This window comes from Sinocyclocheilus grahami, unplaced genomic scaffold (genome assembly GCF_001515645.1).
Source record: "Sinocyclocheilus grahami isolate Dianchi unplaced genomic scaffold, SAMN03320097.WGS_v1.1 scaffold543.1, whole genome shotgun sequence".
Classification (NCBI taxonomy): Eukaryota; Metazoa; Chordata; class Actinopteri; order Cypriniformes; family Cyprinidae; genus Sinocyclocheilus; species Sinocyclocheilus grahami.
In genome coordinates, this window is record NW_015505722.1 from 938,451 (window position 1) to 963,544 (window position 25,094).

Here is a 25,094-nt window from a genome sequence, read left to right on the forward strand (position 1 = left end):
ATATATATATATATATATATATATATATGTATATGTATATGTGTTTTTCAAGTACAAGTTTCCATAAGGTTTACTTGTAATTCTCTTACCATAAACACTGAACATTTATTTTTATGATCCATCCTCTCTCTGAAGTTGCTGCTGTACTTTGCTGACTATATGTAAATGACCTCTGTTATGATTGTCTAACCACTGGCGCAGTGTTAATTTAGTCTACTAATCACAGAACCGGCTTTACTGACGAGATGCGCATGAAAATAGCATTTGATTTTTTGCACAGCCCTACTTCCAAGTCTTCAATGCGGCACGCAAAACCCAGCGTTTCTCGAGCCGGCCTCAAAACCAGGGTAGAAAATTGCCTATTACTTATTGATTTTGATGTTTTTGAATGTAAACACCACACGAACGTCATAAGTGGACCTCAGACAACAGTATAAAATAATAAAAAGGCCAGTTCATGACCCCATTTAAGATGATGTGTCCTTATCCACATTGAACTTCTTTGTGATCAACAGCCGTCTATACTAATGTGTGCACCGTACCCTCTCTATCTGTCTCTCTGCGCTCCTCGTTTCCTCTCTTTAACCCTTCACCTCTGACCTCTGAAGACTCCAGCAGCTGCTGAGTGACAAGAGAGAGGAGGATGAGGAGGAAGAGGTGGAGGAAGACAGGTTTGTCCCGGTGTCTCTCTTTCCCTTATCTGCCCTCTATAATTACCCATAACCCCCTGTGTTTCATCTCTGCTTGCAGTCTTTAAATTCTGATTGTCTTTCAGCAGGTAGTTTCCAGCCTTGGAGAACAGCCCAGAAAATGTTTATACTTCATTAATGTTCTTCGATATATATATATGTATATGTGTTTTTCAAGTACAAGTTTCCATAAGGTTTACTTGTAATTCTCTTACCATAAACACTGAACATTTATTTTTATGATCCATCCTCTCTCTGAAGTTGCTGCTGTACTTTGCTGACTATATGTAAATGACCTCTGTTATGATTGTCTAACCACTGGCGCAGTGTTAATTTAGTTTTAAAAAAACGGATAGTTCCAGTGCTTGATTCTGATTGGCTGAGCCACGTTCGAAGCTGTTATAAATTACTCTACGAACATACAACGTCTCTCTGCGCTCCTCGTTTCCTCTCTTTAACCCTTCACCTCTGACCTCTGAAGACTCCAGCAGCTGCTGAGTGACAAGAGAGAGGAGGATGAGGAGGAAGAGGTGGAGGAAGACAGGTTTGTCCCGGTGTCTCTCTTTCCCTTATCTGCCCTCTATAATTACCCATAACCCCCTGTGTTTCATCTCTGCTTGCAGTCTTTAAAATCTGATTGTCTTTCAGCAGGTAGTTTCCAGCCTTGGAGAACAGCCCAGAAAATGTTTATACTTCATTAATGTTCTTCGATATATATATATGTATATGTGTTTTTCAAGTACAAGTTTCCATAAGGTTTACTTGTAATTCTCTTACCATAAACACTGAACATTTATTTTTATGATCCATCCTCTCTCTGAAGTTGCTGCTGTACTTTGCTGACTATATGTAAATGACCTCTGTTATGATTGTCTAACCACTGGCGCAGTGTTAATTTAGTTTTTAAAAAAACGGATAGTTCCAGTGCTTGATTCTGATTGGCTGAGCCACGTTCGAAGCTGTTATAAATTACTCTACGAACATACAACTTTGTTTACGTCTGTGTGTTGCTCTGCAACCACTTTGTTGGAACCACAACTGATTCTGAGGAACCACACTGTTTGGTGGAAGAATACTGTTTTTATTAATATCATAACACTTTATTTGCTCAGTTTTATTTTGTAAATCCTAACTATGTATATGGAATAACCGTTTTATAAAAGCAATAAGCCCCGTGAAGCCGTGGTTTACAGTGAATTTATAACAGCTAAGGGGGTTTTACTCACTCGGCTTCACGTCGTACCTAACAACGCCCCTTAGCTGTTATAAATTCACTGTAAACCACGGCTTCACGGGGCTTATTGCTTTATTATTTATATCTTTATATTTTATTTTATATGTGCTTTATTTCAATTAGCTAAAACTGTTTTTAATAGTAAAACTATTATTAATAAATGGTTTGAGTAAACCAGAAAGGAAGTTTTGAATTGTCTTTTTTCAAAAGAGCAAATTTAGTTTTTAATATGTTACCATTTAACTTCTCTGTTGCATCATGTGTCTGTCATAACACCATGTTATTTTTCCTTCCCTCCTAATTTAGTTTTTCTGTTTTGTTTCAGATAATCTATGCTGCATAGTATATATACATATATATAAACCTTATAAAACAGATTTGAATTTCTAGTTTTGATTTTTCCTTCAGTGCCAACAAAGATGAAGCACTTGACGGCGAACAGAAGATTAACGAGAGAGAGCATTTAGAATCGACCAATCAAGAGCCAGAGATGGTATGATTGACAGGCCGCTTGCCCTATCAGAACACATTTTAAGGGTGGAGCTCATCATTCAGTCTTTGACATGAGATGGTTTCCCTCAGGAGGCCAGTGACCGTGAGGAGGGAGATGGAGAGGAAGACGAGGAGGACGTTGAGGAAGAGGAAATGGATGCAGAGGAGAGCTCTGATGAGTCTGACTCTGACCTGGATGAGAAGGGTACTGATGTTCACTGTGAAATAATAACTTTACCTTAATATGATTTAGAAAACGACTGCTTTTTAGAGACTTCAACTAGTACTAAAGCTATATGATGAGAATTTTCGTTAAATTCTCAATAAAACATAATTTTAGTAAGCCAGATCTATTTATTTTATTTTTATTTGATTATTAACTTTATTTGATTATTTATTTATCTTAAGTAATGAAGTGCAAGAGTTTTGCTGTTTTGTAAATATACAATAAAGCACATATATAATATACAGTACTACTTTTTTAAGCAAATTTCAATTTAAAACGAGGCCTGAAAATGGCAAAAACTGCACAAAACTCGTAGAGGAAATTCAAAATGAATGACTTCCTGTTGCGTTTAGGATTTCGCTCCAAGAGACTTTTTTTTAGGTATTGGGACATTACATGAATGTACTGAATTTCGTACATGTAAGTGAAACGTAGTGGGAGGGAACGCTTTGTTGAAATTGTATAGGTGGTGCTATCCAGCCATTTTGCCATGCATATCAGATGTACATTTTCAACAGTTCTGATGCATGTGCAAAGTTTCATGAGTTTTCGAGCATATTTAGGCCCTCAAAAATGCAATTTATTTTGGAGAAGAAGAAGAAGAAGAATTAACAGCAATTCCAGTAGGGTCCTCACACTGCAGTGCTCGGGCCCTAATATGATGCCCATTTAATGCCTGTCTTTTTGTAAACATAATTTTGAAGTATTTTTATTGTTTTCTATTGATTAGAGGACTTCCAGGCAGATCTGGCCAACATCACGTGTGAGATCGCCATCAAGCAGAAGCTGATCGATGAGCTTGAGAACAGTCAGAGACGTCTGCACACGCTCAAACAACAGTATGAGCAGAAACTCATGATGCTGCAGAGCAAAATCAGAGACACGCAGCTGGAGCGAGACCGTGTCCTGCACAACATGGGTAAGGACACATATACCACCGCTACACTATATGATGCACGATGCTGGGGTCAATGTAATATCATCATAAAATGCCAGTAACAGCTCAGTTTAGTTTCCATATCTGCATTACTGAACCAGTATGTTTAACCAGAAAGAAATACAGGGTAGGGTATTTTGTTTTGTATTTTTTGTTTTTGTGTTTGTTTGTTTTGTTTTAGTGTTTTGTGTTTTTGTTTTGTTTTTAATGTTTGTGTTTTGGTTTGTTTTTATGTTTTTGGTTTGCCTTGTTTTGTGTTTTATTTTTTTGTTTGTTTTGTTTTGTTGTAGGCTCTGTGGAGTCATGCTCTGAGGACAAGACCAAACGGATAAAAGCAGAGTACGAGAAGAAACTCGGTGTCATGAACAAAGAGCTCCAGAAACTACAGGCGGCTCAGAAGGAACACGCTCGTCTACTGAAGAACCAGTCACAGTACGAGAAGCAACTGAAGAAACTACAGCTGGATCTGGCGGAAATGAAGAAAACCAAAGTGAGAGTCACCATGGAGACATGGCTGTGCACTGAATCACTGAAACATGCTGAATCACCATTACAACATAAAATATTTGATCACAAACTGCGCCTCCCAGTGGTCCACAGACGCAACACCCCTACTCCAACATATGCAAAAATACATTTAGAATTGCCTGCTTTTCACAAAATCTCCACTAAATTGTTTATAGATGGCTATAAAAAATAAACATTGACATAAAAATTTGAATTTATTTGTTATATATTTTATTGCGTTATAACCACACAAGTGTACAAAAAAAAAAAAAAAAAATATATATATATATATATTAAGTGAAATTAGGACCAAGTAATGATCGAGTACATGATATGCTAATTATTAAACTGAATTGATCAGTTATACACATTTTCTCACATAATATTTTCTGTGAAAATAACCCAAATTAAGAAAATTTAAATGAAATATTGCTGTTCTAAGCTTATATACTCTTGTATAGTAGCAGTAGTCCACACTCTGGTATGTCTAATTAGTTTGTATACAGTTAATCCAGAATTGAAATGAGCTGACTGTTGCTATGGTGACTGTTGGTAGGTGCGTCTGATGAAGCAGATGAAGGAGCAGCAGGAGAAGAGCAGGATGGCCGAATCCCGCAGGAACCGAGAAATTGCCACACTTAAAAAGGACCAACGCAAACAGGAGGTGCATGATGGGAGAATAACACTAATGCAGCATGAAAGAGCCAACTGACAGTGAAATGTGTTCAACGTGTGTTGTGTTTTTCTCTTGTACAGCATCAGCTAAAACTGCTTGAAGCTCAGAAGAGACAACAGGAACTTATTCTGCGCAGGAAGACTGAGGAGGTGAAATATTCCCCTCAATTTTGCCTCTATTGTACCTCCAATGAGTGACTCATTGATGTTTGATGCACACAATAATATTTATCAATTTAAAATGTGTTATTAAGGTTATACATTTCATTTCTTTAAACCTGCAAATGCCCTGAAAATAAAAGTCCCTTGCTTTGATATTTTTGTTATGTAATGCACTTAAGCACTTCAGTGTTGTTATTGATACCTAAAATGCAAACTACTGAAAATAGTTTGGTAAATTAAATATATATATATACATTAAAATAATATATCAATATTTAATGAAAACTTAAATAAAAAAAGGAAAGAAAATTAGAAATGTTGCCCTGGCAAGTAACTGAAATAAAAAGTCAAAGTTGAAGTATTAAAATGACTAATTATAGAAATAATAATAAACGAATACAAAAAAAAAACACAACAAATTTACTAGAACTTCAACTAAAATTAAAACTGAAAATCAAAGCTAATTCAAAATATTGATTACTATTAGAATATTACATAAATAATACTAAAATAACACTGATGCACTTATACACTATAATACACTTATGCCTTGGCAACTACCTGAGAAAATAAGTACTAAAAATTATCAAAACCTACATATAAATTAAAGTTAAGTAGAAATCTGAAAAACTCATCTAAAAATGTCAAAACACAATAACAAAATTGCTAAAATGATCATATATCAAAATAAAAATATACAAATAAAAGCTAAACACTAAATAATTATCTAAATACTTTCAGATAATACATTTGAACATTGTAAAGACTTACTACTATGCAAGTGAAAAATTACCATGTAAACACTGATACTTCAATTTGGGTATTTAGGTATATTTAATTTATTTTTTAATAGTCAATTAATATGTTGATTATTTTCTTAATCTCTCAGTTCATTTTAGCAAGTTACAAAAGGCCAAATTGCGTTTTTCCAGAGTTTCCTGTAGTGATTGCTGCTGTGTCTCTCAGGTGAGCGCTCTGAGGAGACAGGTGCGACCCATGTCAGGAAAGGTCACACGAAAGGGGAATCTGCCTGAGACAAGCCAGGACCTCTCTCACAGAGCAGGTCGCACATACTCGGCCTCCGGAGCACCTAATGGAACCAGGTACATTATACAGGCTTCATGTGCGTTAATATGTGTACAGTATGTGAGCTGATTCTGCTGTGACGGACAACTGTTTGCTTTAGGTTATACCATCGCAGGACGATTGGGGTGTACTCTACCCGATTGGCTCGTGGGAAATGGCAGAGTCTGGAACGCCGTGTCTCCGATATTATCATGCAGCGCATGACCATTTCCAACATGGAGACCGACATGAATCGTCTTCTAAAGGCATGAATCTACCTGTTATCATGAAAAACACCTACCTAACCTGCATTAATGCTAATGTAATTGTAAGATAACCAGTGTTGGGTAAAGTTACTTTTAAAAGTAATGCATTACTTAGTTACTTTTATGGAAAGTAGTGCTGTCAAAATTAGCGCGTTAAAGGGATAGTTCACCCAAAAATGAAAATGAATTACCCATGAATTACTCGCCCTCAAGGCATTCTAGGTGTATACGACTTTCTTCTTTCAGACGAATCCAGTCGGAGTTATATTAAAAATGGTCTTTGAACTTCCAAGCTGTTTAATGGCAGTCAGCTGGTGTTGCAGTACATCAGTCCAAAAGAAGTGAAATAAAGCACATCCATCCATAATAAAAAGTGTCTCACACGGCTCCGGGGGGTGAACAAAGGCCTCCTGTGGTGGATCGATGCGTTTTTGTAAGAAAAATATCTATATTCAAAATGTAATAATCACTTTAATCTAGCTTGTGCCAACAGTTGTACACAGAAGCAGCTCCGGGAGCATTTTTCATTTGCACAAATGCAATTTGTGATTTATTTTAATCGATTGACAGCACTAATGGAAAGTAATGCATTACCTTACTTTTGCGTTACTTTTTGTCGCCTGGGCTGTTTTTTTAATAAGTGAAATTAATAAGACTGAGGCTGAAGGAAGTGCTTCTGATTTGATTTCTCTCAACACAGGGACAGGAGAGCTGTCAGTGAATAAAGGGGAAAACAAAGTTACTTGCATTACTTATTTGAAAAAGTAACTCCGATATTCTCTTGTAAAATTAGAAGTAATGGGTTACTTCACTAGATACTACATAACTCGCGTTACTCCAACACTGGAGATAACATTTACATTCCTAAAATATAAAGACAAATATAAGGCTATGCACAAACTTGTTTAGTTTCTCGTCATCTGAAATCCTATCCACAGCAACGTGAAGAGCTGACGCGCCGGCGGGATAAGATCAGCAGAAAGAGGGAGAGACTGCTGGCGGAGGAACCGGAGGTAGAAAAAGATGTTCAGTCTCTGAATGAGGAGCTGGAGTCTCTGCTGGCCAACATTGACTACATCAACGACAGCATCTCTGACTGCCAGGCCAACATCATGCAGATGGAGGAAGCCAAGGTGAGGCAACTCTCAGTCGGTTTATTAAAATGACTCTTGAAAATCTGAATCAGTTCACTGAAATTGCTCTAGTTGCTTCCGATTGACAGGGTCCCTATGCAGTGTTCACTCTGCATGTCATCAGATGTAAACACGTACATCACATATATTAAGCTATTAGGGGTGTAATGGTTCTCGGTAAAAAATCAAACCGTACCGTTCGGCACGCACTTGCACCGCGGTTCAGCTTAAATCTGACAACGCATCTGTAATATGGCTTGTTAAAAATAACAACACAGAAAACAGACAGAGATCGGCTAATGTATGTTTCTGTCGATGGATACACATTCTGGCTTCATACATTACAACAACAAAAAAAGAAACGTGGACAAACCTGTCACTCTTTGTAAACTTTGTTCAATGCGATGTATGCTGGAATATGAGCAGTCATTGATGCCGTCATCACCCGGGTGCTGATAACGCAGGCGAGACTTGAACAGCACATGCTGCTATCTGTTTAAGCTAAACGCATTTAAGTCTTGCCAGTTTAAACATTCAAGAGCCAGAAGACGCAAATGAGAACTCACGTGTACAGTGAGAAGATCTGTGTGTGCGCTCATCTGAAGCGCCAAACCCACAGAGAGCACACAAATATTGAGTCTTGTGCTTGAGAATTTCACACAAAAATTATGTCAACATGGCCATCTTGGTGAGTATCCTAGAAGACATAATCGGTTGAACGTACAGTATCAGTGTACTGGATCTGTGCATTGTCTTAAAATTTTTAATGTTAATCAAACAACAAAAGACAAGGAAATCACTCACTGCTCTTGATTGAATCTTGATTGTAACTTTAATAAGGATTAATCTTTAGTTTATACAGTCAAATATGCAATGTTATTTTACATTTGATTTCTGTACCTAAAAACTAATGCTAGACCTACCTAAAAAAACTGAAAAGCACTGTTTATTTTATTTGTATATTTGCTCTATTTGTGCTGTTGCTTGTAGTTAGATTATTTGTTCTTATTTTCTTGAATTTTATTTGACAGTATAGTCTTTTTTCCCTGAACATAGCACATATCAAACTGTACCGAGACCTTGACTCTAAAACCATGACACAAACCGAACATACATGATACCGTGAGCAATTTGAACTGTTACACCCCTGTAAACTATGATGACATAATATACTTCTGAAAATAAATATATAATACCGTACGTTTGTGTAATAAGCATGTGGATATAATACATCCATGAGTATTATATTAATATGCTTTTATCATTAAGTGAGTATTAAATGTCATATCTGAAAGTGCTAAATTGAGTGATAATTATCTGTTGTGATGTTTAATATGAAAATAAATGTAAGTTGGTTATACTAGATGTGTCTTATGTAAGATTGAACCATCACATATTGCACAATTTTTACCCATGAACAACTGCATATACAGTAAACTAGGGCTGTGCTATATGGACAAAAAAAATACTGTTATGATTTTTTTGATCAATATTGCGATTTAGATTTTAATCAAAATGTTGACACTATTTTTTTACACACACACTTTACATTCATAAATGCTTAATTCATAAATGCAATGTTCTGCTTGACCACATATTTTGAAGTAGTTGTTTTATGAACCCATTTTTAATTCCAATTTCAATACCACAGCAAAAACTACTAGCCTAACTAATATAAAGTTATTAACATTATTAAAGAGAAAACATTTAGTAGTAAAATAAGAACAATTAAACAAATTACAAGTAATAACACAAATAAATAGAACAGAACAAAGATACCTGAGACAGATGAAACTCAATAATAATGCCATATAATAATAATAATAATAATGAAATAAATGTAATAATAATAATAATAATAAAACTAAAAATAATAATAAAACTCCTTTTCACCGCCTTTAGTACTGGAGAGATGAGCAATGACTGGTGTAAATTACCCTCTCCACTTTCTGTGAAGTCATGAATCAGTGTATCTTTATTCCCTATGCCATTAGCAGCTCCCTTCGAACTGGACATGTTCTCTCCCTTCAGATTGAAATGTATCATAATATAGCCGAATCCCCTGTTAAGTCCACTTAGCAGGACACCTATGGTCGAATCAAACGCACCTTCTATGATCTGAATCAGTTTACTGTAATGACACTGCATCAGGTCACTGAAACGGTTCTGAATCATTTCACTGACATTAAGTACCATCACTGAAATTACCCTATTGACTACCCCGGTCTAGGAATTGCACCGACTAGTTGATTAGTTCTGCCATTAGTTGAGGTGTTGAGTCTGTGTTGACTAGTCATGGAGTTGTGTAAACCAATAATTCTTGCAGACCACCCTGAAACGAATCAAATATTGCCCAAAAGCTGACAGAAACTATAAGCATATATAGCTGTTAAGGCATCATTGCCTATTGCATCTCTATCAGTGTTGTTTGCCTCGTGACCGGACTTGGACACATTTTCATGGTCTTCGTCTTGTTTTGTACTTGGGAGCATTTGGAATCGGTCTTGACTCAAACTCGACCCTGCATTGGTCTCGGTCTTGACTCGCACTCAACCTACTCAGGTCTCAGCCTGGACTTGGACTCAAATGAGCTGGTCTTTACTACAACACTGTGTGTTGAGTTTGTGCTCTCAGTATTAAGTCTGGTCCACATTGCAGCTTATATTGCCCTTATATTAGAACCTGATTTTTAGACCGGAAGAGATTGTCTGAACCACATGTCTGACAGTTCGTTTTTGGATACCTTAAATCAGCGGTGTCCGAACCTGCTCCTGGACAGCCGACGACCTGCAGAGTTTACCTAAAAACTGCTCAAAAACACCCGTCTGAAAGTTTCTAGCTTTATTAGCTATTTCAGGTGTGTTTTATTAGGGTTGGAGCTAAACTCTGCAGGACATCATTACCCATGAAAGGTTGTACAGACCGAGTAAGTACTACAAATAATCAAAGCAAACTTTGGAAAAACAAAACATCCTTGAAAGTGCTCGCTGTAGCAGCCAAGATACCTTGAAAGCTGTTTGACTGTGGACTGATACAAACCTTTACACCCCTTTACTGCCAAAAGTTACTTAGCACCCAACCAATCAGATTGGAGCTGCCCTTTCAAATTACGGGCCGTGAGTATGTTGCCTAAGACTAAATAGGTAGCCGATTACAGTGAAGTAGTAAAACAAGATTTCCGTGATCACCTGGAAATATCAGGGAATTTTAAAATTGTGATACTCAGGTCTGGAAAATCATTAAAATGCAATGGAAATGTGTTGGTTAAAAGGAGTGGGAACTTTTGAAATATCTTTTCCATATTCACATTGTACTGTGGTTTAGCGTATACTGTATATCCATGAATCCCGTCATACCATATGACTTCATTTCTGATCTTTTACTAAGCATTGTATTAGGCCTCTCCAGTTTGTTGGTTTATATCTCTTTCGTATTTGTTACATTTGGTTTTGTTTTCAACTGGGGGAATGTTTTTTTGATTTCTTTGTTGCCTTTTTTCTGTTCCCCTGTTTGGCCGATTTGAAACAGAACTAGGTAACATGCCCTTGGGTGAGTACCAGTAGCCACACTCTCTCTGTAATGAGTGCATGGGTCTACCTCTTCCGACTAACCACAGGCTAGTGGTCCCGTCCGCAGGTGCATGAGGCTTCTGTTTATCTGTCCACATCTCCTCTACCGGTTCCTACCATATTAAAACATCAGTCCCCAGCTAGCAACATGCTACGTATTAGCATTAGCATACATCACAGTCCGGCAGCAGGAAAACAAGTAACTCTTCTAAACCATGTACGACTAATTTTTCTCCCCTCCTTTTTGAACGATTTACCATTTGTGTTCCCTCATTCCTCTTCTCCACAACTTTTTTTGCACTAACTTTGATGGTAGCCTCTTTCTGGTCACAGCTGATATCAGAAACCGGTTTGGATCAGCGTTTCACAGCAACTAAAGAAACTAGCATGGTAGCGCTGTGCTTAATTTATCCTCATTTGCTTTTGTTTTGTTACTACCACACTCTTGAAAGCCTCTTTTAAACATCGCAGATAACAGCGGCGGAGTGATTTTTGCCTCAATTCAACTATTTTGCAAGTCCATCCAAGAAATTCTTCTGGTGTAAATTATATATACACTCTCTTATTTCTTTTTTCTCATTAGAAAATGGAGATGATAGTAGTAGTGACGAATCGACCCCAAGTCCTGCAGTGGAAGGAAAGTATGTTTATCTGCTAATGACAAATATATTTGTTTTCATTACTGTACCTTCAATGAATGATTGAATATCTTATCCCACAATTCAGCACCCTGGCCTCAGACCTCATGAAGTTATGTGGCGAGACTAAATCTAGGACTAAGGTATGGGACAAATTACTTTAATTTTACCTTACCCAAAGCTTGGTAAGCAAGAGACTTTAGGTGCAAACCATTCAAAGGGTGATCCATGAGCTAGGATCAATCTCACCTTAATCGAGACACCTAATCTCAGTTGGACTGAACCTAATAAGTAACTTTGGATGAAAGCTTTGCTAAATGACAACTGATTCCTTGCATATCCTGTTCCTTACTTAACTAAACATGTCTGTTTGTTTTTCAATAATTGCAAAGGCCCGAAGAAGGACCACTACTCAGATGGAGTTACTCTATGTAAACAACTGTGATTCTGGCCCGGACACACCAACAAGAGACTTCTCTGTCCCTCTACACCCAATGGCGGAGACATCCGAGGTATCTGGAGACCTGGAGTCGGCTGGAAATACAGTCAGGGATCGGGACTACATGCTCCCTCCTGCAGGCTTGTCCTCTAGAATGGGTACCATGTAAGTATGTAGTAATCTCAAACCTTGCTAACTAAAAGCTTAACGCTTACTCACTGCTCCACCTCACATCATGCATGAACTAACTACTCCTGTTTTATGTTTACTTTACAATGTTGTGCCTTGTTATGACTGGTCTCATCTGGTCACTTCCAGTTTACAGTAATTGACAGTTCAGACAACATCAAAGATGGGCTTCTCTAATATAGGATGTTGCTTTCATTCACTTGACTTTTATTCCTGTTCCACGTGTTCTGAGTGGCTAACAACACTAAACAACAAAACTATGTTTGGTACTGATGAGCTTATGATAATCAAGAGTCATATTTGTCCACATAATCTATGTCAAAAAAAATAAATTATAATTTGGACCAAACTATATTATTATAATAACTTTTATTTCTCTTGAAACTTGGATTACCGAAAACTAGATAACAAAAGCATAGTAGGCCATGGGGACTATTTATTCAGCGGGAAGTGCTGTACACTTTTGGCAACCATTTTTGTCAGTCTGTATAACACAAATTCAGATCAAATAAACAGTTACAAGGGAGTGTGGTCAAGAATAACAATAATTATAATAGTTATAGTATAATAGTTGTTAGTATTTTCAAAATATCTGTCAGTAGTTGTGAGTATTTTCAAAATATCTGTCAGTAGAGTATTTTCAAAATATCTGTTTGTTCGTAGTTGTGAGTATTTTCAAAATATATGTCAGTAGTTGTGATAAGAAAATTGTGTGTAGGAGAAGAAAGAGTACTAATCGCTAGTCAAACAAATGTCCACGGTGGCAGTCAGAGTCACATGCTGAGCTCGTGTGAGTACGGTGACACCTACAGGTCAGAATGCGAACCACAGCAGCCATGGAGGTGTAACAGCTGATCTGTGACATTTAGTGCGAAAAAAAATAAATTACAAAAAAAAGACACCGTAAATTACAAAGAAATTTAAAAAAAAAAAGAAAGAAAAATGGCCACAATAGGATGGGTGCTAGTACTAAAGAGGATTTTGACACCTATTTGGATAGATTTAAGCGATGGATTGCAGCAAATAAAATTGATAGTGGAAAAAAAGATGTGTTCCTGAATGTTTTAGGATCTGTGGATTATGGCCTCTTAAAAAAAAGTCTAGTTGAGCCAGTTAAAGTAGCAAAGTAATTGTCTTAACTGGGGGCAGTCGTGGCCTAATGACTAGAGAGTTGGACTTGTAAGCCAAAGGTTGCAGGTTCGAGTCTCAGGTCCGGCAGGAATTGTCGAGGGATCGAGGGAGGGAGTGAATGAGCAGTGCTCTCTTCCACCCTCAGTACCAGACTGAGGTGAGACCCTTGAGCAAGGCACCGAACCCCCAACTGCTCCCCAGGTGCCGCAGCACATGGCTGCCCACTGTTCCGGGTGTGTGTTCACTACTAGGCCTGTCACGATAACAACTTTTTGTTGTGTGATATATTGCCCCAGAAATAATTGCGATAAGCGATATTATTGTCATTTTAAAGACCATTTTATGCCACTGAATATATAATCATAATATAACAGCATAATAATGCAAGAAGGTCTACACATTTCCAAATGTTAACAAACTTTTAATTTGTAAGAATATTTAGATCATGGAAATGAAGGGCCCTATTTTAACGATTTAAGTGCATGGTCTAAAGCACATGGCGCAGGTGCACAAAACAATTCACTTATGCTAGTTTAACGATGGGATAACAGTCGGCGCCCAGGCGCATGGTCTAAACAGGTTGTCCCTATTCTCTTAATGAGTAATGGGGGTTTTTTGGGTGTAACGTGCAAAAAACCAATCAGAGTCTCATCTCCCATCCCCTTTAAAAGCCAGTTGCGCTCGTGTCATGGTGGGTTCACTATTGGCAGAATGTAATTTTTAATTTTTAAAAATGTTTGTGTGCTGCTGCACGTCCCTGTGTGTGTAATAAGCAAAGTGTCCGCGCTTTGTCCCCCCGCCTATAGGCGCATATTACTAGCGCGCTCTTTAAATAACAAAGAAAAAATATTGCGCCAGGTTTTTGTTGGTCAATGGCGCAGTCTATTTTCAGTTCCTCTAAATAGCAACGTGCCAACAATTCGCCTGAACACACCTCTTTTTTAGACCAGCACACCCATGGGCGCACAAATGGGCGCAAATACATTTGCTATTTAAACAACGTGGCGCAGGACGGGAAAATGAGAACTGCATTGGGCTGAAACTAGCAAAAACACTTGCGCCACGCCTTGCACCAGGTGAATGATAGGGCCCTAAGTATCAACATATTAGATACCTTTAAAACCTGAATAAATAATAAATAAACATTTTGTAACAAAAAGTGCAAAGTAACAAGTAGGGAAAAAAAGAAAAAGAATTTGTATGGAAATTTTTCCATCGACAGATTTTTCCCTGACCTTTTCTCTGTAAATTAAGGGTGCACACACTATTGCTGAAAAACACAATCCCTACTTAGCAGATATGTCCGTATGCACAAAGGTACAGATCCCTAAACAAGACCATATATGCAGAAACTTTTTTTGTAGAAGCATTTTTTTTTTATTTGAACTAGCACCTCATGACTACACCACATTATGTACGAGAAGCTGCAAAAGACACGGGCGCAAGTGGAATGTACAAAACATGGTGACATTCATTTTTAAGGAAATATAATGGGCGATATATTGCGTCACCAAAAATTATTGAGGTCATGTACATATATTGCATGATATGTCGATATATTGATTATTGCAACAGGCCTATTCACTACTGTGTGTGTGTGTGTGCACTTGGATGGGTTAAATGCAGAGCACAAATTCCGAGTATCGGTCACCATACTTGGCTACACGTCACTTCACACACAATCACAATTTAATCACAATTTTAACATACCAGGAAATGACTCAGACCCTTTCTGATCATTTTAAGCTCAAGCCAATTCTGATTGCAGAATGCTTCAGATTTTACCAACACAGCCAAAGTCCTGAAGAAACTATATCTGGCTACAATCTGGCTTTGAAACGTCTGGCAAGTTCATGTGAATTTGGAACATTTCTAGATGATGCTCTCAGGGACACATTTGTCTGTGGACTTGCAGGAGAAGGTTACTGTCAGAAAAGGATCTTACTTTTAAGAAAGCCTGTGATATTGCGTTCACAATATAATTAGCACACAAGGACACTAAGGAGCTGGGTGCTCCGACAACCATAAAGGACACAAGTGTGCATAAGGTGCAGAATGCCTGTGGAGCCAAAGAGAAATACAGAGGACATGGACGTTCTCAGTGCAATACAGTACCAAGAAAGGGGCCCAGCAGCAACCTTCTAACTAGCATAAAAGCAGTTGTTACAGTTGTGGTGGAAGCAACCACCATCCCACAGAATGCCGTTACCAAAATAAGAAATGCCACAACTGTGGAAAAATTGGACACTTACAGCATGCATGCAGGAGTCACAGAGCACGGCGTTCAGCAAAAGCCCAGTGAGTGTCAGGCAACACATCAGAGACACAGTGTGCAGTGGATGATGAACTGTTTGATTTATTCACTATTTACTCTGGTCACGACAAGGCGGATGGCATTTACATTGATCTTCAGCTAAATGGCAAAACGGTTAGCATGCAACTAGACACAGAAGCCTCTTTGTCTTTGATATCACAGTACATTTCTAATGACAAATTGAAGGACTTTTAGGTTGCACCCAACCTCCATTCATCTGGTCTCATACACTGGGGACAAAATCCCTGTATTGGGCGAGTTTAAGGTTCCAGTCACCTATGAGGGACAACAGTGGTCACTTCCATTGGTTGTGGTCAAAGGAGGCAAACCTCCATTGCTAAACTGGAAGGATATTTTCAGCTTAAGTGTCGCCGGTGAGCGTCACTTCACTCTCTGATGTCCTTGAAAAACACAGAGAACTCTTTAGAGATGGGTACAGCAAAATCACTGACTTTAAAGCTAAAGTGATGGTGCAAGAAGGATCACACACTATCTTCAACAAACCGAGGCCTGGTCCGTATGCCCTTAAAGAAGCAGTAGAAAAGTAGCTTGATCGCCAGGAGAGGAATGGAATTATCCCTCAGGTCAGAAGGACCGATTGGGCGGTGCCCATAGTAGTTGTGGCCAAGGCGATTATAAAGTCATGGTGAACAAATGCATTATCGCAGAGGAATATCCGCTACCGAATGTGGAGGATCTTTTAGCCACTTTGACTGGGGGAAAAGTCTTTAGTAAGATTGATCTGCATATCAACAGCTGGAGTTGGACGCTGAATCCAAGCAGTACCTTACCATAAACGCACACAAAGGACTGTTTAGGTACCATCACCTTGCTTATGGAATTTCCACCGCACCTGCAATTTTCCAACACACAATGGACCAGATCCTTCCAACATGAAGTGTATTTTATGGACAATATCCTGGTCTCTGCTTCATCTTCTGAGGAACATCTGATAGTACTGGACAAAGTGCTGTCAATTTCAGCAACATGAAGTAAAGGGGAAGAAATCAAAATGTGTATTCCATTGTAAATCTGGAATTCTTGGGATTCAAGATTGATGAAAAGGGCTGCATCCAACAGAGAGCAAGGTGGAAGTGATTGTGAAGGCCCCTTCTCCTAATAATATCTCAGAACTACGATCTTTTCTCTGATTTCTGAACTACTACGAAAAGTTTGTGCCAAATCTTTCCATGCTGTTGGCCAATGTAAAGTGCCAATGGTCTCCACAGTGTGCCCAAGCTTTTGATGCCTGTAAACAGCAACTGTCGTCAAGTAAGTGGTTAGCCCACTATGATCCCCAAAAAAACACTTAGACTTGCCTGCGACGCTTCAGCGGTTATCTCACATGTGCTGCCTACAGGGAGGAACACCCCCATTGCATTTGCATTGAGGATTCTCACAGCAAGTGAGAAAAACTATACACAGATTGAAAAAGAGGCCCTCAGCATAGTCTTTAGAGTGAAAATGTTTCACAAGTATCTGTATGGATGCAAGTTCCACCTGCTAACTGATCATAAACCTCTGCTTGCTATCCTAGGTCCCAAGTCTGCCATTCCTACACTTGCTGTTCTCTGCATGCAACGTTGGGCATTGACTTTGTTGGCCTATGATTATGACATTGAGTACAGACGTTCTTCTGGTCATGCAAACACGTTGTCTAGATTACCATGTGAGGAGACTGTGTTTCAGGTTTCACACCTAGACAAATTGCCAGTCTGTACAAAGGACATTGCCACTGAAACTAGGAGAAATCCCTTGCTATCAAAAGTGCTGGACCTAACTTTGTCTGGATGGCCCAGTCATGTCACAGATGAACACTTGAAACATTTTCATGTCAGGAAAGACCAGCTTTAAACAGACCAGTGCTGTATCCTGTGGGGTTCGAGAGCGATCATTCCTCCAAACTATAGGGAAAGGCTGTTTTCTGAGCTGCTTGAGGGTCATCCCAGTATAGTAAGAATGAAAACATTTGCAAGAGTATACCTCTGGTGGCCGGGGCTCGACCAAGACATCTAGAACTTAGTAAGTATGTGCACTCTATGCGAGCTGGGTTGAAATCAACCCCCTAGCACTCCCCTGCATCCATGGTCCTGGGCAACAACCCCCTGGGAGCTTATTCACATAGATTATGCAAAGATTGACAAACAACACTTTCTACTGACTGTGGATGCCCACTCAAAATAGGTGGAAATCTTCCCAACTCACCTGACCAACTCAGAAAAGACCATAAACATCTTGCACCATCTCTGGGCTTCGTATGGATTCCCAAAAGAGTTGGTGTCAGACAATGACCCACCATTCACTTCCAGGGAGTTGGAGGAGTTCCTAAGAAAAAAAACGATGTGCATTATGTTCTGTCTCTTCCGTATAATTTAGCCACAAACGGTCAAGCCAAGCGGGTGGTACAAATCTTCAAAAAGGCATTAAGAGACCAGTCTCTTGCACCTCATCTGAGCCGGGCGTGTTTCCATATACTAACAGAACGTACACCTACTGAACTGTTCTTGAAAAGATGGCCTTGAATCCGTCTCACACTGCTAAAGCCAGACACATCTGCTGTGGTTGTCAAACACCAAGTGTAGCAAAAAAGAGGTCATGACACACCTTCTAGGAAACTCAGATCATTTGATGTTGGCCAGTAAGTGATTGTGTGGAACGGTCAACACTCAAATTGTGCCTGGGCTCCAGGAGTGATTTTGTTCAAACTTGGACCTCTCACGTACCAAGTTTAAGTAGTGTGAGAACATAGTGTGAAGGTACATGTGGACCATTTGCTGCCATCTAATATACAGGACCAAACAGCTGCTATGGACAGTATCATGGCTGATGATTTTGCTCCTTATGTGTGTGACGAGGGCAATGCCAGTGTTACCCGGCCTCATGTTCCAGTGGATACAGGGACAGTTCCCAGTCCTGAAAGAAGATATCCACTTCACCAGAGGAAAGCATCTAACAGATTAGATCTGTAGTTATGGACTGATTAGTGGTGCTAAAAAGGCAAATTTAGTTATATCATGAGAAGTTCTAACTCATGTGTGTTCAAAGTTTGTTATGCGAGACACAACTGCAATCACATTGTTGCATAAAGTCTACTGGGGAGGAAATGTAATGTATTGTTCATGTAAATCTAATACAGTGTATTATGGTAGTTTGCTTGCGCATAGAGCGCTAGTTGGCACAAGAATGCAACGTAACAGAGGGCAAGTGAGCAGCATGTTGCAGTAAAAAGGGCTCTGCAGTAAAGGGTTGTCGGTGTCGTTCCATTGAACTTAATGTATTGTTGTGTTGGATAAGCCATAGAAGAGAGAATTGCAGTAGTCGAACCAGCACTCCAACAATGATAACACTCTGCACAGAAACAAGATGCAAATTGAGGAGGACTAACCCTAACCCTTACACCTTGTGACACAGGGGCAGTACTGGACTTAGCCTGGCGGATAGAGATGTAATGCTGACGGTAAGAGAGGTAGGAAGTGAATCAGGATAGGGTAGTTCCAGAGCTACCAAGAGCAGAGAGTTATGAAATGAGAATACTGTGAGATTAACCCTTTCAGTTCCTGATTTTTTTAGTACTTATTAGTAAAAATAACTGGTCTAACAAGTTTTTATAAGCTGGCCCTGTTTCCTCTTTCAGACCGGACTTGTAAGGTGTGGAACCTGGTCACAGGACAGGAGATCATGTCTCTAGGCGGCCACCCCAACAACGTGGTATCTGTGCGTTACAGCTCCAGTCTGGTGTTCACAGTCTCCACCTCCTACATCAAAGTCTGGGATATCCGTGACTCTGCAAAGTGCATCCGGACACTCACGTGAGTTCCTGTCCAACCTAACGTGCATATAGAATAACAATACCACATAATATGTTTTCGGACACTTAAGGGGGTCATCCGATGCCCATTTTCCACAAGTTGATATGATTCTTTAGGGTCTTAATGAAAAGTCTGCAACATAGTTTGGTTAAAATTTCACAATGGTAGTGTAAAAAACACCCCTTTTACCCTGTCAAAAACAGCTCTTTTCAGAGCAAGTCATTTTGTAGCATTTTCCTTTAAATGTTAATGAGCTCTGCTGCCCCTGCCCCTCTCTTCCGAGCCGCTCTCAGAGAGACTGTTTACTTTAGCCGCATTCATCGTGAAACTTGCTAATTTGCACATTATTAGGAAAGGCGATTTGCAAAGATTCATTAAAAAACCTTATACTCACTTCTTCTGTAGGTGAAGCTGGATCACGAATGATTCGCGCGAACATAAACGCATTTATGTAGATCGGGGGCGCATTCCCTTTAGAAACAAACGTAATCCACTGCGCCTTCAGCGGCTCAGATTTCGGGAGTAAATGACTACTGCTATGTTCATTATAACATCCAACAACAGAATACCTCAATCACTTAGGAGTCATTCTTGTCTACAACTGCTCCAGCAGTGAAACACTGGCGGACTGATGACCGCTCACTCGGGGCGGGTCTAAGGTAAGACACCAGTCCAGTCTGTGCTGAAACGCTACTGTCAATCAAACTATCGTGGGAGGGGCCTGTCTGTGTGATGTCACACAGTGACAATGCCAACACACATTTCAGTTCAAACAACTTGCAAAAGTGCATGTAGCATCGGATGACCCCTTTAATTGCATGTTAATTACAATTAAATTAAAACATTTTGTAGTTTTAATTTATTTTAAATGCAATTAGCTGAACTTTAGAGGGCTTTTTTGACCAACTTAAGTAGGAATTAACTTAAGTACATCTTTATATGTACTTCATACTTTATATAATCAGGTACTTTGCATGAGCTTTAGTATGTTAGTCAAAAAATCTTTTTCGGCCGAAACCACAATTTCCGGTTACAGATATTTTGGTGCACTGCTACAGTTAAGCATGCTTCTTTTTCACTAGGATTGTGCCATTGTGAATTCACTATTGTCTTTACTATTAAAGGCATTACATCTTATTAAAGCTTTACTAGATTTTATGTCATTTGGAATTTGAGAACATACTATTTTGTCCAACTTATTCCTTTGGGTCTTCCCCAAATTGGTTCAGATGATCCTGAGACCATGTTCATAAAAACTTATTAAAAGCTTTTTGATTCCAGTCTTGACACTCCTGTATTTAAGTAACTGTAAATGTATTAATTAAAATATCAAAATGGGCATTTAGTGTCCTGGTATTTAGATTTTCTCACTCTGTGATTGTGTGTTTCTACTTTCAGATCGTCGGGTCTGGTGAACACTGGTGACACATGTGCAGCCAGTACAAACCGCACCGTGACCATCCCAGCCGGCGAGAACCAGGTCAACCAGATCTTTCTGAACCCATCCGGCACTGTTCTTTATGCTGCCGCAGGCAACTCTGTTCGTGTGTGGGACCTGAAACGGTATGCGTTCAACCCAGCATCCTTTACTTCACCCACTCTGGAGAGCTATAAATAATTTGCTACATCATATATCTAATTCTTTCACTATCTTTTTGTCAGATTTGTGTGTACAGGGAAACTGATGGGTCATCTGGGTCCGGTCATGTGCTTGACTGTTGATCAGACTGGAAATGGACAGGATCTAGTTATCACTGGCTCTAAGGATCACTACATCAAGGTTTTTATATCTATATCTATATATTTTATATCAGTGGTAATTTCAAAGTCGTTAGCTAGCACTTTCCAGTAGGTACAAAATAGTGCCTGAAATTCATCCTTCAGTAAATTTTATGTATCATTCTCAGGAAGTCAAGCTATTAACTCTTTTATTATTTGTTTTAATTTATTTTCTATGAGGTTATTCATATTTTCAACCCTGGAATCAAAAATCCTGAAGTATAGTTTAAAACTTTTATTTGTTATATTTTGTTATATTCTAACTATAAACATGAAATGCACATCAAAATGAAATATACATGTAATTAAATTAGGCAAAAAAATAAATAATTAAAAGCATATTAGAATGACTATGCTTGTGAAAAAGAAGTGTGCTTAATTGTATTGAATAGGCACTTGTGGTGTACTTAAAATCTTAAAAGTATTTAAAAAAAACTGCACTTGCAGATTAGTTCGATTATATTGATTAATACTAAAGTGGACTTAAAGAGAGACACTTTCATGAATACAGTATATTTCTTAACACACTTAAGTACTTTTAAAAACTACAACATTTTACAAAATTGCACTTTTGTAAAGTTTTACTTTACATTTTAAATCTTTATCTTTAATAATCTATTGTCATGCTTGAAAAAGTAAACTTATTTTGATGTTGACTAACATACTAAAGTTTATGTAAAGTACTTGATTATAATCTTAACTGTAGTGTGTTATATGATGTTACATTTAAAATAAATAAAGACAATTACATTTAATATAAATTTAATCTATAATACATTTTCATTTAACATGCAATCAAGTGTCCGGAAATGTTACATTCTGTTCACACTTAAGTATATTCGTTTAAAAGTTCACACTTAAGTATATTTGTTTAAAAGTTCACACTTAAGTATATTCTTTTAAAGTTCACACTTAATTATATTAGTTTAAAGTGTATTAGTGTACCATTTAAAATTATGCTATAGTACACTTCTTTTTCACAAAGATTTAAGGGTTGCAGATTTTGTCTAATTTTAGTCATTAGCTAAATTTGGACCAAATGTTGTTTTGTTGTTTTCATAAACTCAGAAAAAAAAAATCATAATCTTGATTCTTCCAATTCAAGGGGAAAAAAACAGGAACAGGAAAACTAAATACTACTAAAATGAAATGCTATCTAGTCCTTTTTCTTTTTAAAAAATGAAGCTGTTCTTCATTACTATAATAGAAAAAAAATCAAATTGTCATTACCTTGTATATATCTATCTATCTATCTATCTGTCTATCTATCTCTATCTATCTATCTATCATCTGACTATATCTGTCTATCTATCTATCTATCATCTGACTATGTCTGTCTATCTATCTATCTATCTATCTATCTATCTATCTATCTATCACTTTGTCGTTTTCTTTTAAAAAGGTAAGTTCTACATTTAAAATAAATAAAGACAATTACATTTAATATAAATTTAATCTATAATACATTTTCATTTAACATGCAATCAAGTGTCCGGAAATGTTACATTCTGTTCACACTTAAGTATATTCGTTTAAAAGTTCACACTTAAGTATATTTGTTTAAAAGTTCACACTTAAGTATATTTGTTTAAAAGTTCACACTTAAGTATATTTGTTTAAAAGTTCACACTTAAGTATATTTGTTTAAAAGTTCACACTTAAGTATATTTGTTTAAAAGTTCACACTTAAGTATATTCTTTTAAAGTTCACACTTAATTATATTAGTTTAAAGTGTATTAGTGTACCATTTAAAATTATGCTATAGTACACTTCTTTTTCACAAAGATTTAAGGGTTGCAGATTTTGTCTAATTTTAGTCATTAGCTAAATTTGGACCAAATGTTGTTTTGTTGTTTTCATAAACTCAGAAAAAAAAAAATCATAATCTTGATTCTTCCAATTCAAGGGGAAAAAAACAGGAACAGGAAAACTAAATACTACTAAAATGAAATGCTATCTAGTCCTTTTTCTTTTTAAAAAATGAAGCTGTTCTTCATTACTATAATAGAAAAAAAATAAAATTCTCATTACCTTGTATATATCTATCTATCTATCTGTCTATCTATCTCTATCTATCTATCATCTGACTATATCTGTCTATCTATCTATCTATCATCTGACTATGTCTGTCTATCTATCTATCATCTGTCTGTATCTCTCTATCTATCTATCTATCATCTGACTATATCTGTCTATCTATCTATCTATCATCTGACTATGTCTGTCTATCTATCTATCTATCTATCTATCTATCTATCTATCTATCTATCTATCACTTTGTCGTTTTCTTTTAAAAAGGTAAGTTCTAAGACTTTATTTGTTGGAAGGTCACAATACTGGGACAGGGCAAGATCCCCATTGTATAGGCTGTACACACATTTGATGTAATGTATAAAAACTTACCTTTCATTCAAACTTTTTATAATAGGTTATCTAACATATCTATTAGGTCTGACAACATGACATGCAGAAACAAATTTTAAGATATTGTGGTCACAAATTAAGAAATACAATAATTCCCATGATTTACTAATTTGTGGCATTGCTTTATTTAAATCGTGGCCATGTTGTAGTAATTAGTTCACTAATAATTTATGTACCCGTCCACTTCCTGTTAGGTGATATATTGATGCTGGTCCCATAAAGATGGCCGAATACCATGTGATTAGATGTGTCATTTGTTTCTGCAGATGTTTGATGTGACAGAGGGTGCTGTGGGTAGTATCAGCCCCACTCATAACTTCGAGCCACCCCACTATGATGGCATCGAGTCCCTGGTGGTTCAGGGAGATTGTCTGTTTAGCGGCTCCAGAGACAACGGCATTAAGAAATGGGACCTGACCCGCAAGGACCTACTGCAGGTACAACCCACCTGTATTGACGACAGGATCCATGAATACATTAAATATTTAATGGGTCATATGATGCTGCTAAAAAGAACATTATTTGGTGTAATGAAATGTGTTTATGCAGTTTAAAGTAAAAAAAACATATTATTTTCCACATACTGTACATTATTGCTTCTCCTCTATGCCCCGCCTTTCTGAAATGCGTCGATTTTTACAAAACTCATCGGTCTGAAAAAGCGAGGTGTGCTGTGATTGGCCAGCTGTCCAGTGCATTGTGATTGGCGGAATACCTCAAGCGTGAGACGTAAATGTTACTCTGATGGCGTGTCCCAGCTGGAGCGACGACACAAAAACATTAAACCCATTACAAACGAGGCATTTGTTGCATCCAGTGGGGACATAATTACTGATTATAATGACTCATACTGTCTTTTTACGCGTTGCGTTGCATTGCATCGTGCCACGTAAACATAAAACCCTGTCTACATTTGTGATCGGAGAAATGACAAACAACAAGTGCTACTCTACACTGCCCAAAACTCGCGTTTGAATCATCAGTGGCAAATGATAAAAGAAAATGTACTTACGTGAGTCAGAACTGCCGGTATTTTAGTCTAACGTTACTCTCCCAGGATCAGTAAACAGTCCTCCATAACACATGCCGGCGATCCACAGCACTAAGTTGAAGTATTTCCTCAGCGACCAGCACAGATCAGCTCTAGGCATGACGAAGCGGATATCGTCCTCTTTTAGAAGACCAAACAAAGTAGTTTGGCTTTCACAACGAAAAACACAGCGGCCTAGCGTGAGCAAAAGCCCCGGCTTAGCGTGAGCTGAAGCCGGGCAAGAGTGAGCTGAGGCGGCGGAGTCGAGAACGACGGTCCTGGCGAAGGAGCGGTGAAAGCGTTGAAAGCCGATCCGGTGATCCACAGCACTAAGTTGATGTATTCCCTCAGCGACCAGCACGGATCAGCTCCAGGCATGACGAAG

General features: G+C 38.0%; 1 protein-coding gene across 1 annotated transcript in view; it reads left to right on the top strand.

Annotated features, from left to right (window-relative positions):
* kif21a (kinesin family member 21A) overlaps positions 1 to 25,094 on the top strand; it is a 65,185-nt gene that overhangs the window by 34,530 nt on the left and 5,561 nt on the right. Inside the window, exons 12-29 of the mRNA XM_016238548.1 lie at positions 609 to 671; positions 2,332 to 2,416; positions 2,506 to 2,620; positions 3,372 to 3,560; positions 3,869 to 4,068; positions 4,642 to 4,749; positions 4,842 to 4,910; positions 5,889 to 6,025; positions 6,109 to 6,253; positions 7,192 to 7,386; positions 10,875 to 10,935; positions 11,539 to 11,596; positions 11,682 to 11,736; positions 11,986 to 12,200; positions 19,269 to 19,475; positions 20,874 to 21,038; positions 21,138 to 21,255; positions 23,946 to 24,116. Coding sequence (XP_016094034.1) covers positions 609 to 671; positions 2,332 to 2,416; positions 2,506 to 2,620; positions 3,372 to 3,560; positions 3,869 to 4,068; positions 4,642 to 4,749; positions 4,842 to 4,910; positions 5,889 to 6,025; positions 6,109 to 6,253; positions 7,192 to 7,386; positions 10,875 to 10,935; positions 11,539 to 11,596; positions 11,682 to 11,736; positions 11,986 to 12,200; positions 19,269 to 19,475; positions 20,874 to 21,038; positions 21,138 to 21,255; positions 23,946 to 24,116 — 2,356 coding nt within the window. The remainder of the gene's footprint in view (positions 1 to 608; positions 672 to 2,331; positions 2,417 to 2,505; positions 2,621 to 3,371; positions 3,561 to 3,868; positions 4,069 to 4,641; positions 4,750 to 4,841; positions 4,911 to 5,888; positions 6,026 to 6,108; positions 6,254 to 7,191; positions 7,387 to 10,874; positions 10,936 to 11,538; positions 11,597 to 11,681; positions 11,737 to 11,985; positions 12,201 to 19,268; positions 19,476 to 20,873; positions 21,039 to 21,137; positions 21,256 to 23,945; positions 24,117 to 25,094) is intronic.